Source organism: Colius striatus, chromosome 16 (assembly GCF_028858725.1).
Source record: "Colius striatus isolate bColStr4 chromosome 16, bColStr4.1.hap1, whole genome shotgun sequence".
Classification (NCBI taxonomy): Eukaryota; Metazoa; Chordata; class Aves; order Coliiformes; family Coliidae; genus Colius; species Colius striatus.
In genome coordinates, this window is record NC_084774.1 from 8,148,499 (window position 1) to 8,161,391 (window position 12,893).

At 60.7% G+C, this 12,893-nt stretch overlaps 1 protein-coding gene across 1 annotated transcript; it reads left to right on the forward strand.

Moving 5' to 3' along the window:
* The first annotated feature begins 3,567 nt into the window (after window positions 1–3,567).
* LOC104556558 (bactericidal permeability-increasing protein) lies at window positions 3,568–12,355 on the forward strand. Its single transcript, XM_062009066.1, has 15 exons — window positions 3,568–3,741; window positions 4,617–4,731; window positions 5,272–5,400; window positions 6,088–6,243; window positions 6,650–6,713; window positions 8,623–8,686; window positions 9,151–9,242; window positions 9,406–9,582; window positions 9,780–9,839; window positions 9,920–10,087; window positions 10,460–10,527; window positions 10,694–10,736; window positions 11,108–11,171; window positions 11,647–11,723; window positions 12,003–12,355. The coding sequence occupies exons 1-15, from the start codon at window positions 3,627–3,629 to the stop codon at window positions 12,045–12,047; spliced, it is 1,437 nt and encodes a 478-aa protein (XP_061865050.1). The 5' UTR covers window positions 3,568–3,626; the 3' UTR covers window positions 12,048–12,355.
* The last annotated feature ends 538 nt before the right edge of the window (window positions 12,356–12,893 follow it).

Here is a 12,893-nt window from a genome sequence, read left to right on the forward strand (position 1 = left end):
GGGGAAGCATACGGAGCTGAGCCCAGAGAGATCTTAGGACCCTGACACAGGCTCGTTCCGAAAGGCAGCAGCTCCCTGCCTGGGCCTTGGGGTGCTTGTATCAGCTGTGTTCTGTTGGGCTACCCTGCAAATGCCTCTAGAGTGTCTGGCTCCAGTCCTCCATCCCTGCAGCACCCCAAAGCAGCTCCCTGTGCCCTCCTCCTGCCCTTGAGACAGCCAGGCTCAGAGGTGGGAGTCAGGGTGCTGGGGACTCAGCCCACCCAGCAAAAGGCTGAGGTCCTGGGGCCCTCTCTGGTGCCCCTGCCAGCCTGGGGCCCCTGACCCCATGAGCTCACTCTCCTCTTTTGCTCCCTTACTCCATGTCCTGTTTGTCCCCAGCAGCTGCTGGGACAGGCTGCCTGTGGCCTTCTACCCTGTCCCTCTGCCAGCACAGAGCCACCATTCACATCCCCTGGGGCTCTGCCTGAGGTCACCATTCCTGCATTTTTATTTGTACGTTTCTGCAGGACCATCCTCCTCGGCTCTCTGCATCCCTTGTGTCTTTCACAGGCTCCCAGACCTCGTGTCAGGGGCTGGGTGCTGCGAGAGGAGCCTGTGAGTCTGGGGCAACCGGCCCTGGCTGCAGCCGGTCCCAGGGCATGTCCCCGGGATGGGGGGTGGAGGGAGGGGGGTGAGCCCAGCATTGGGCTCTGGGTCTGCACTGCTGCCGGGAGCCTCGTTGCTGTGTCTGTGTCCCTGCACCCAGGTCCTGCCGGGCTCAGACACCCGCGGGGCTCCGGCTTTACCCGCTCCTGGTCCTGGAGGGTTTCCCTTTGCCTGTTCCTGCTGCAGCCCCCTGGCCTGGGGACAGCTGGGGCCGGGTCACACTGATCCTGCAGCTGGCAAAACAACAGCAGAGCAGCCCCACATACCCCACAGCTGTATTTTCAGTTGCTGCTGGATCCTGGCTGCCAGGGAGGTGTGGGTGAGGGTGTGCGGTGTCCGGCTGCAGCGATCGCACGCGTGGCAGCAGACACGAGCGGCAGCTCCGCTGCGTCTCCGTGCTGACAGCATTGCACTGAGCTCTGGGTGAAGTCCCTGTGGGTCTGGGGACAACCACAGTGGCCACAGAGCCTGGTTGTGTTGGTGGCAGTGAACTTGTCCTGGCTGGAAGTGGGTAGGGGATGGTTTTATTGCTGACTGTGGACTTCTCCATGTTTCCCCTAAAACCAGGTGGGTTGCTCTCACTTTTCTTGCCAGGCCCTTGGGGTTTTCCCCTGCGTTTCCCCAGCAGGGTGTTTGCAGCCCATGTCCTGCTGAGCAGCTGCAGCATGCCTCTGGCACCAGCTCCTGCTGCCCAGGCCCAGGGGAATTCCCGAGGTGGTTTGTGGCACCGCAAGAAACGGATGTGGAGAGATTTCCCTGCAGAAGGGAAACGTGTCTGTGCCTCATGCTCGCAGCCCAAGGAGCAGCAATGCTCCCTGCACTGCCCTGCATCTGCCAGGGGCCGCCCCGGGGCCGGGGGCTGCAGCCAGCCCTGGCGGGGGACTCATGTGGGAAGGGGCTCTGTGTGACAGCAGCCTCAAGCTGGCGGCTGCTGGGGGCAGAGCAGAGCCTCAGCCAGACCCCCTGTTCAGCCTGGGGAGCTGCAGCACGTGCTTGCAGGGTGGTTTGGGCCATTGCATCACAGAGGAGATGCGGAAGGAGCCACAGGGGCAGGAGCAGGAACTGCCCGCACGTGCCGAGCGTGTGGGGCCAGAGGAAGCTGTGACCTGGGGACAGCAGGGAGCAGGTCCTGACCTGCAGCCCTGGGCAGAGGACAGCTGGCAGCACAGAGAGACCTCCCGCAGCTCCCTGTCCTCCCAGCCTCTTGGCTCCAGCCTGATGATGGCCATTCCCTGACAGCACAGCTCCAGAAGCCCCAGGGGACCTTGTGCTCCCAGGGCTGGCAGAGCAGCCCGTCAGGCAAAGCCTTTCCTCAAAGCCTGTGCAGGGTCAGGGTGCCAGGGCAGGATTTCACGCTCGGTTCCCTGCTGTCATCCCCTGCCCGAAGCACTGCCGGGACCAGCCCGTGTGACGACCATTAGATGTGGTTTCAGCTGTTCCTTGTCAAACACAGGAGTGTTTGGTCAGGGTTTGTGCTGTTTGAAGGGGTTGTTTTTCTGCAGTTTAACATTTCCCACCTAGATGGGAGACTTTCTGGTTTTACTTCCTCTCTCCTGCTCCCTAGAACATTCCATTCTCCTCATGGAAGAGGTTCTGGTTCCTCACTGCTTGTCCTGAATGTCCTGAGTATTGTTCTGAAATGGCCCTGCTGAGATGTGGTGTCATGGATGGATGGGAAGGTCTGGGAGCTTCTCCTCTGTGCTGAGCAAGACCCAGCAAAGGGCTGACAGGCAGCAGCAAGGTCATGGCACCGTGGAGGCTGCAAGTGGGGATTTGGTGTTTGAACCTTGGCCTCTGCTCTTGGCTGCTTCTTTCTGGGCAAAATTAACTCTGCCCATGGGCTCCTGGCCCTCGGGGATGGATTTGGGCACTGACAGGAGGATCACAGGCTGTAGATGCTGTCTGAGTGCCAGTGGGACCCTGGAGGGTTTGTCCCTCTCTGTCAGGCACTGTGAGCACCAGACCTGCTGGGCTGCTCTGTCCTTGTTTTCCTGCCCTGGGTGTGAGAGCTGCCAGGACTGCAGTGCTGCTCTCCAAAGCCATAGCCACGTGTGCAAGTCTGGTGGGTGTTTGCTGTGCATGTGCCAGGCAGCCTGCAAGTGCCCCTGCCAAAACTTGGGACACTCTCAGAGTGGATCTGAGAGCCCTCATCTGTCCAGCCCTGACCCTCCACATGCCAGACTCCTCCAGCACAGACACCCCTGGCTCTGCTCACCCCATCCCTCAGGTTCTCCTGCAGCTGCAGGGCCGGAGGCACAGTCCTGCTGGCGGCTGTGCTTGAGAAATAGCTGCATTTCACAAGCAAATGGTTCAGGGATGTTGCCTCTGGCAACCACGACTTCCCTGGATCCCTCACGAGATCTGCCTGCCTCAGCCCCCACGGTTTCCTGGGACGGGTCCTGCCGCTTCCCAATGGGAAATGAAAGTAATTGAAACCATTTCTCCTTTCCTTCCCTCTCCCCTTCTCACACGCACTGAGAAGCTGTCATTTGTTTTCTTCAGCCCTTGCTGTGCCCCGAGGCTGCTCTGGTTGCCACCACTGCCTCTGGCCCCTCTGTGTGGTGATGGTGAAGAGCAGACCCGGGCACTGTGGGTCAGAGCTGGGGGGCAGGTGGCTCAGGGGCAGCGGGGGCTGTTGCCAGCCTTTGCTCGGGGAACACAGCCCCACGGAGCAGGTCTGGCAGAGCCAAACTCCCGCTCGCAGCAGCTCTGTGTCACCGAGCCCCTGCCTCTGCTGGAGAGATGGGCAGCTGGGAGCTGAGCTGTGTCCTCCTGCTCTGTGTCAGCCCTCCCCTGCCTGCCGGGGGCCGTGGGCGCAGGGGACGGGGTGTTGGCCAGGCAGGAAGCCGGGGCCCTGGGGCTGCCCCGCCGGGACGCGGCTACACGCGCCTCCCTCGCCGCGGTTCCCGTTTTGGCACAGATATAAAGGCAGGGTGGGCAGGGAGTGCCCAGCAGCAGCGTGGCACTGCCAGGCAGCCAGGATGGGAGCACAGAGCCTGGCGATGGCGTGTGGGGCGCTGGCTTTGTGCCTGGCCCTCACCGGGGCCGCCAACCCTGGCGTCGTGGTGAGGATCACCCAGGCTGGCTTGGACTACGGTGGGTTTGGCTTCTGATTTCTCTCCTTGCAGGTGTGCTGGTGGCTGAGGAGTGGAGCTGGGTCCTTGCTGGAGCAGGACGGGAAGAGCCTCAACTGCTGGTGCCAGATGTACCGTTGCCTGGGGTTTGTGGCTGATGCACCCACCTGCCACCACCATTCCCCTCCTGGAGTCCCTGCAGAGGAGATGGGATTTCTGGGGCAGGGGGTGTCTCAGGGGATTGCATGGAAGCATAGAAGGGCAGGAGGGTCCTGCTGTCATGGCATGTGTCCGGGCAGCTGAGCTGTGAGTCTGCAGGAGTGAGCTGCGGAGGAGAGAGGAGGTGGAGAGCTGCTGGGGGGGCAGTGACGGAGATGGATGAGCCCTGTGCTGTTTTTTTTGAGGCAGACAGAGCCCTGGCTCCAGCAGAGCCTTGAATGGATTGAAACACAGTGTCTGAGCAACAGCTCATTTACCCAGCAGCTCCGTGTGGGAGGGGAGGATGTGACTCCCCTTCCCAGGCAGATGCAGGGCGGCAGCTCCTGCTCACGCTGGGCTGCTCCCTGGCATGTGCCCCCAGCCTGCCCCACCAGCGCTGGGCAGGGAGCAGCGTGGTGCCCAGCACCTCCCGAACACCTTGCACAGTGCCCAGCCCAGGCAGCAGGGACTGGGATCTCTCCCAGTTCCATCCACCTTGCCCTGGGGCTCTGCAGGCTGGCAGACGTCAGTCAGCACTGCCCACGTGCTCACAGGGCTCCGTGCACCGAGATTAGCTTTGAAGATAGCCTGGGGGGTGGAAAGCAGCCAGGGCAGCACCTGAATGTTTCCTTTAACCCTTTTTCTGGGCACCTGCCACATGCTTCCACGTGCGGTGACGCTCTCCCTGTGCCCCTGCAGCCCATCAGCAGGCCATCACGATCCTGGAGAAGGAGCTGGCCCAGCTGAAGCTGAAGGACATCTCGGGTGACTCTCGCATCCGGCACGTGGGGAAGGTGCACTATGAGATCTCCAGGTGAGCCCTGCCAGCACCCCAGAGCAGCTCCCTGCGCCCAGAACCCACCCTAGGGGCAGGAGGGACGACGGGGAGCCCCTGGAGCAGCACAGACCCCTGTCCCCTCCATGGCTCCCAGAGATGCTGGCCCTGTCCTCGGTGCGGGCAGAGACGTTCCTGCTTCACCCCCCTGCCCAGAGGGGAAACAGGAACCGGGGTGATGGCACTCCAGGCACGGATGGGCTTTATGCAGTCACAGCCCAGGAGTGGAGGGGACCTTGCCTGCAGGAGCAGGGTGCCCACCTCCCCACAGGGCAGGAGCCCAGCCCCTCCTGGCTGCCCCAGTGCACCTCTCTGCTCCCACTGCCCGGGGTCTGAGCTGCTGGGGGGCTGCAGGGCCCCGTTTCCCCTGCGTGTCGCTGTCAGGCAGCGCTTTGCCACAGCAGGGCAGGAGCAGAGGTGCTGCCGGCACGGTGGCCCCGCTCCGTCCCTCCCCAGCTGTGTGCCCAGGGGTGAGGCACTCCTGTAACCTGGCTTTTCTCCTGTTTATCTGTATTTTAGGTTGTCCCTTCGCAGTTTCCACTTGCCACACTCTCGGATCTCCCTGGTCCCTGGCGTGGGGCTGCAGGTCTCCATCTCCAATGCCTTCGCTGAGGTGGATGGGAACTGGAGGGTGAAGCTGCTCTTCATGTACGTGCCCAGCTTGCCCCTTGCTGGGCTCTTGGCTCTGCCTCTCTGGGTCTGGACAGATGTTTTTCTCCTCTCCCCTATGACTGGGCAGCTGTCTCTTTGCTCTCTCCAGATGTGCTGATGCCTTTCCTGCAGCTGCTCTATTCCCAGCACCCACCTGGGAGCCCCTCGCACTGGGGGAGCCCAGCCAGGTCCCTCCGTGCCAGGCAGAGCTGGCCAGTGGTGTTTGTCCCACTTGCAAGTGGTTGGGGAGAAAACACAGAAGCTCTTGTGGCCCCTGGGGTGTGAGGGACGGTCCCTCCCACTGGCTTGCACTGGGAGGCACTTTGCTGAGCACCTGCAGACAGACCTGAGCCAGGGCCAGGGGTGGGCAGCGACTCGAACAGCCACTGAGGCGGGTCAGACAGGGTGGGAGGCAGGAACAAGGTGGACGGTGGAGGAGATGAGCTCTTCTGTCTCTTTTCCATCTCTCCTACTTGCTCTGGATGCTCTCTATTTAAACCTCTCCCAGTTTATGTTCCAGGGAAACTTTGTCTCCCTAAGTTTAGAAACTTCCCCGGTCTCCTCTGGATGCTCAGTACGAGGGAGAGTCTGAGCTCAACACATCCATCCCGAGGCTGATTCGGGGTCCCTTCAGCAGTACTCAGCATTGAGAAATGCCCCTTTCTCACCCTCCTTCCCCTGCAGCCGTGACCACGGTTCGTTTCACCTGAAGGTGGAGAATGTTTATATCAAAGTCAACCTGAAGCTGAGCAGCAACGGCTCCGGGAAACCCACCATCAGCAGCTCCAACTGCAACACCCGCATCTCCAGAGTCAGGGTGCGCTTCTCGGGCAGGCTTGGGTAGGTACCCTGCTGCCAGCCTGCAAATGCTGCCTGCTGACCCCCATCTGCCACGGCAACGTGGCTTCTGGGCGCTGCAGTAAGATGTTGGCACACCTGCAGTCCCTTGGAGGTTGCCCGTTCTGCCCACGGGCTGCCTGCACTGACAGCTCTGCAGGTACCTCTCCAAAGGTGAACTGAATGGCTGCATTTGTGCTGCTGTGGCTGCACATTTAAGAGGGGTTGGTGTGCACGTGGGTTACAGGCAGATCTGTGTGCAAATGTAAGCCTTGAGGCAAAGCCAGACGCCAGATTGGCACGGGGAATGGTGTTCTCAGTGTCGGGGCGTATCCTGGGTCTCCCTCTCCTGGGCAAGTGCTCTGCAGCAGCTCTGAGCTCAAGGACTCCTCTCTGCTATTCTCTGCAGGTGGCTTTACAATCTCTTCCACAGTACCATTGAGTCCAGATTCCGGAAGCTCCTGGAGAGCAAGGTACAGGAGGGAGGGAGGGCAGAGCCCTGGGGTCTTCTGGTGGTCTGTAGCCCTCGCTTGCCGCTGCTGTGCGCGAAGGATCGGAGCACACGTTGGGCTTTAGCTGGAGCACGTGGGCCTGTTGCCTTTTGGTGAAAGCCAGAGGAATGGGCATTGCTACCTGCAGTCTCTGTAGTATCGTGTGGCTTCAAAACCCGCAGCCTGTGCCAAAGCCCAGCAAAACTGGCTCCTAATTAACAAAGACTTTTCTTTCCATGTGGTCAGTTAATTAGATCTCATGCCTCGGCCAAACTCTCTCTAACAGAGGAAGCCTGCCCAGAGCTGTCCTTTGGATGGCCGTGCTCCTGTGTGCTTTGGGGGACAACGGGGGAGGAACTCTCAGCTCTGGCTTTCAGACACTCGCTGTCTGTTTTAACGGGGTGCATCAGGGAGCCCCGGTACCGGCTGCCCGGTACAAAAGCCTTCATGCAGGAGACCTGCAGCAAGACATGGAAACAAGCTGTTAGCTGTAATTACTACAAGGCTAACTGGCACGAGTTGCAGCCTCCCTGGATGTGAACCTTGCTCAGGAAGCAGGCAGTTGGAGAACAGGCAAATCCCACTCCCGCTGCTGAGCCCGTCCTGCCCGGGTGCTACTCCCGATGCCATGTTCTGGCTTCCCGGGAGCTGTGGCAGCAGATGGGCTGGCAGCAGGAGCTGGAGATGGGCTGGGGCTCGGAAGCCTCTTCTGCTGTTTTGCCTCCTGGAAGGAGGGCAGCTCTGGGACTCTGTGGAGACCTTAGCTGCCCTCTGTGCCTCTTCTGAGCTCCCTTTTGCCCCACACACCCTTCTCAGTGTCTCTCTGCATGTGTGAGATGGTGTGAAGGGTGCTGGGCAGGAGGGGCAGGGAGTTCACTGCACTGGGACTCTGGGGCACAGCCTGTGTCTGCCTCCTGCACATGCTTGAGCAGTCCTCATGCCCCCAGTGCCAGGAGCTCCTGGTCACTGGCATTGGGGCTGCATTTGCCATCCTCCCAGGCAGTGATGAGGCATTTCCAGCACAGACAGAGGAATATCAGCTGGGCACAGGGAGGAGCAGCAGCCCTCTGTTGATAACGCCAAGGCCCTGTGCCTCCTCTTCCTCTCTGGCAGCTGCACTGCTGTCAGCATGCTCACAGCTTCTTGGAGCTCTGCACCTCACCATCAGTGCTGCAGGCTGGCAGCTCAGGCAGGCAGATGATGGCCTGATCCTGCCTGGCAGTTCTGTGCCATTGTGGGGAAAGCCCTGGAATAGAGCTTTTGCAGATTATCTCAGCTGTCTGCAGGACTGAGCAGTAAATGCCCAGCAGTAAATGCCCTGGGCTGGTGTTTAGCCTGCGATGAAATCCCCCGCTAATGCTGAGGCTGACGGTGGCAGAGGGATTTGCTCTTCTCTCCTGGCAGCACAGTGCTCTGTTTTGAGAGGAGAGCTCTGCTTTGTCAGTGCAACTAGTGCTTCTGCCCCTGTGGAGCACTGTCAGTTGCTCTGCTTCAGCCAGGACTTGGCTGCTCAGCACTGCTCATCCCAGCACAGGCTGTAGGAACAGTCTGAGGGCACATGTGAGATTCCTTCCAAGGGCCTCTGCAGCTGAACTGTGTGTGGGGAGCATGCTGCAAGCAGGTGTCTGTGGGTATAAACCTTGCTTGTATCTTGGGCACTTAATGAATGTGTTGTCTGATGAGCAGAGACAAATGTCACTGTGTGCTCTTATATTTAATCAGGCTTTTGCAAGGAATGAATCCGGCACCAGGCAGCAGAGCAGGGAGTGTGGCTGAGGCTGTGGCAGGGGTGGATGGGCTGCCTGGGCAGAGCTGCCCCTTGCTCAGCACCACTGCCCCTTGCTCAGCACCACTGCCCCTTGCTCAGCACCTCTGCCCTTCTCTCCTGCAGGTCTGTGAGGTCGTGGCCAGCTCTGTGCGCAAGAACCTCCAGCCCTACCTCCAGACCCTGCCAGGTACACGGGGTTTTAGGAGCAGGACTTCCTGCCTTTCCCAGCCATGAGGGCAGTGTTTTACCTTGTGTCCAGACCCCTTTCCCTTGTATTTCCCCACCCAAGCTGGGAGCTGGGGAACACTCCATCAGCAGGGATTTGTCACTGTGTACCCTGGCTAGGCATGGAGACCCCTCATCTGCACGCAGCTTCCAAGGATCTGGCAGGGGCTGCTTTAGCCAGGGGACCCAGACCCTTCCTCTGGTCCAGGAGTCAGTCTGCATGGCTGAGAAACAGTCAGGAGGGGAATGTGGTTTTGTTGGGTTTTTTTTTGCTTCTGAACAGAAGCAAACACTCCTGCAGCTGGCAGTGAGCAGTTGCACCAGGAAGCTCGGGCATGGCATTGCCTGGATGCTGGCAGAGGCAATCTGCTCTGGCTGTCCCACGTCACTTCCCTCTCACTCATCTGTCTGCCTCGTGTTTTACAGTCACAGCCAGGATAGATGCCACGGCTGGCATCGATTACTCCTTGGTGGCACCCCCAACTGCTACTGCCCAGTCCCTGGATGTGGACCTGAAGGTGAGAGGCTGCCTTGGGACAGCTTGGCTCGGCTGATGCCATCGCCACAGGCATGTGGGCAGCCAGGTTTGGGTACCACCTGCAGGTGCTGTTTGCCAGGCCATGCCAGCAGTGAATTCCACTGCCCTCTGCCCTCCTTCTTCACCTCTCTCCTTCCTCCCAGGGTGAGTTCTTCTCCCTGGCCCACCGCTCTGCCGTCCCCTTCTCCCCGCCGCCTCTGGCTCTCCCCCCGGATCACGACCGCATGGTTTACTTTGGGGTCTCCAGCTACTTCTTCAACACAGCTGGCTTCACCTACCAGGCAGCTGGGGCACTGGTCTTCGAGATCACCGACTCGCTGGTGAGCACACGGGGGCCTGGGGCTGCCCCTGCACCTCAGGGCAGCAGGTCCAGCCTGCAGGGAGCTGGGGAGCAACCAGAGGGCTGAGACTCCTCGAGAGCTGCCCAGAGGCTGAGCTGGGGCTGGTGAAGGGGCTGATGTCACCGTGGGCTCGGCTGTGCTGCATCACTCTGGTGTGACTGTTCCTCCCCATGCAGATCCCAAAGGGATTTGATTTCCACTTGAACACCACCACCTTCTCAGCCTTCATCCCCCAGGTGAGTGGTGCAGCCCCTTGCTCTGTGGTGGGTGCTTTCCCCTCAGGAACTGTCCTGACCCTCTCCATGCTCCTCTGCAGCTGGACAAGATGTACCCGGACATGCCGATGAAGCTCAGGCTGTCTGCCCCCTCTGCCCCGTTCCTCAGCATCGGACCAAAGGGGCTTTCACTCAGGCCTGTTGTGGATATCCAGGCTTATGCCATCCTTCCCAACTCCAGCCTGGTTCCTCTCTTCCTCCTCAGCCTGGTGAGTTTGGGCACAGCCTGCAGCAGTGACTGTGGTCCTGGCCAGGCAGCTCTGGGTACATTGGTGAGCTCTCCCCTGCCCGTCAGCACAGCAAAGACGGGGGCTTGGGCTGTCACCATCCTGCTGCCTTCAGCAATGCTGAGCCACTGCTGCTGAGCTCTTGCCAGGAGAGGTGGTGGGTGCTGTCCCAAACCAGCCCAGTCCTGGTGCAGTGAGAAAACAGAAACAGCAGAACCTGCCAGGTTCAATGCTGGGTGCAAACATGCCCTGGACAGGCAGCAATCCTGCTGTGCTTCAGAGACACAGTCAGAGACATCCCCTGGGTGCCTGCTGTGGGGTGAGCACTGCTGGAGCTCTGCTCTCTCTCCCCAGACAGGCAACGTGTCTGCTGTGGTTGACGTGAAATCAGGCCACGTGGCTGGGAGCCTGCAGGTGGGCAGGTATGGAGCGGGAGCAGTGGGGCTCAGTCACCCAGCGCCCTGGGCACAGCTCACCCTGGGCAGAGCGGGGCTGGGGGCACTTCTGTTCCAGGCTATGGGTGGCACAGGGGTGGGATCTGCTCTCTTTGTTGGGGCAGCCTGCACTGCACTGCTGCTGTCTCTGCAGGATGAAGCTCTCCCTCAAGCACTCGGATGTCGGCACATTCCAGGTGAGCTCCCCTTGACCCTGACCGGAGCCCCCAGCATGGAGGCAAGAGCCTGCTGGGGGCCAAGAAGAGGGCTTATTCCTGCCAGCCACACAATGCAGGGCCTGGGGGAGCAGTCAGGATGTCTTGCTGATCCCATAGATGCCCCCTGCCTTAGCCTGCAAGGCTGGGGAAGAATGCAGAGCCAGATGCCATTGCCTCTCTCAGCCCCACACTTCCTACCCCACCAGCATGGCCCACAAAGCTGCTGGTCTCTGATGAAGCGTGTGCCCATTCCCTCTCTTCTTTTCCTTTCCTAATTACCCTGCAGGGCCTGGGCACCTGCTTGCTGCCAGGATAAAGCTCTTTTCCTTCCCCCTCTCTGTGCTCCCCAGGTGCGAATGCTGCAGTCCATAATGAACATCTTTTCTTCCAGCATCCTGCTCCCGAATCTGAATGGTGAGAACCTGCTGTGGGGAATGGCAGTGCTGGGGTAGTCACTGGTCAGCTCCCTCCATCCCCACAGGCCCAGCTGCCGAGTCCCAGGGGTGGGCAGAGCCCGTGGCGAGGGTGGGAGGTGGCAGAGCCAGGGTTGCCTGCGGGCAGGAGCCTCTCAGCACTGCCATATGCATCCCACCATGAACACGATGCAAAAAATGAGCACAACACCCATTCTGATGCTTTCCAGACCCTCTCCCCTACTTGCTGCTTCTCATCACTGCCCCACAATTTGGGCCACAGCAGGGCTGGTGGCTGCAAGGAGGTGGCACAGCCCAACCATGGCCCCCAGCCCTTCTCTGGGGCTTGAGGGAACTTTCTCTGCCCTCCGTGGAAGCAGAAAGAGCCTGGGGGAAGGAGGCAGCCTCTCCCTTTGCACAGCTGCTGCTCCCTCCTGCTCCCATCCCAGCGCTGCCATGTGTGTTGTCTTTTCCAGAGAGGTTAAATCAGGGTTTCCCTCTGCCACTGCCGGACAGAATACAGCTCTCCAACATCCTCGTGAGGTTTTACCAGGTGAGTGAGGAGCACCCAGCCCTGGCTGGAGCCCATCCTGCTGCCTCCCAGCCCCCTGCCTGGGGAAAAGCCAGTTCCCCTCTCCGTGCTGGGAGGCTGTGGGCAGGACAGTGTGCTCAGACAGGACCCCAGCAGCAGAGCTGCAAACCCAAGCCCTGCTTTTCCCATCTGCATGGTGGGGTCTGGGCTCTGCAGCCCTCGGGCCAAGGGTGTGTGGTAAGTGCTGGGAGCGTGGCCTGCCTGCAGCAGCCTGCCACAGCCTCTTTCTCTTTCTCCCAGAACTTCCTGCTGCTTGGAGCAGACGTTCAGTACCAGCCCCGGTGATGGAGGTGAGGCGAGGAGAGGGATCTCCAGCACGGGGAAATGCCTCTTCCCCCCTTCACTCCCCCTGGCCCTGCCACTGGAGCTGAAGAGCGCTGGTTCTGCTGCCGTGTCCTCCCTGCCTGCCTCAGCGTGGGCTGGGGCAGGAGCCCTCCATGGCCCTCAGCCGGGCCTGGCCCCCTCCTCTCCTCTCTGCCGGGCCTGGCCCCCTCCTCTCCCCTCTGCCGGGCCTGGCCCTCTCCTCTCCCCTCTGCCGGGCCTGGCCCCCTCCTCTCCCCTCTGCGGGGCCGGCTGGCAGCAATAATAAAGGCAGCAGGCGTTGGCCCTGGCTGTGTCTGAGTCTGTGGCACCTTCCCTGGGCCTGCTGGGGTGGCTGTGGGGAGCCAGGAGCCCCAGAACACAGACACCTCCGTTTCAGCTGTTACTGTGGTGTGGTAAAACACCCCAGGGTTCAGGGTTGGGGGTTCATGGTGTGGGCTCTCCAGTTCAGGAGTAACAGACGACTGTTGGAGAGAGTCCAGCATAAGGCTGTAAACAGGGTGAGACAAACTTGTCCCTGAGGACGGGCTGCGGGAGCTGGGGCTGTGCAGCCTGGGGAAGGCTGAGGGGCGCCCTCATCAATGCTGATCCGTCCCTACAGGCTGGGTGTTGGGAGGATGGGGCCACTGTTAGTTCTGTGGTGGCCAGAGACAGGACAAGGGGTAACGGGCACACGTTGGGCCACAGGTTCCTCTTAAGCACCCGGAGCAAGTCCTTTGGTGCTGAGGGGAGGGAGCCCTGGCCCGGGCTGCCCAGGCAGGGTGTGGAGGGTCCTTCGCGGGAGCTTTCCCCCCTCTCCCCTGGACACGC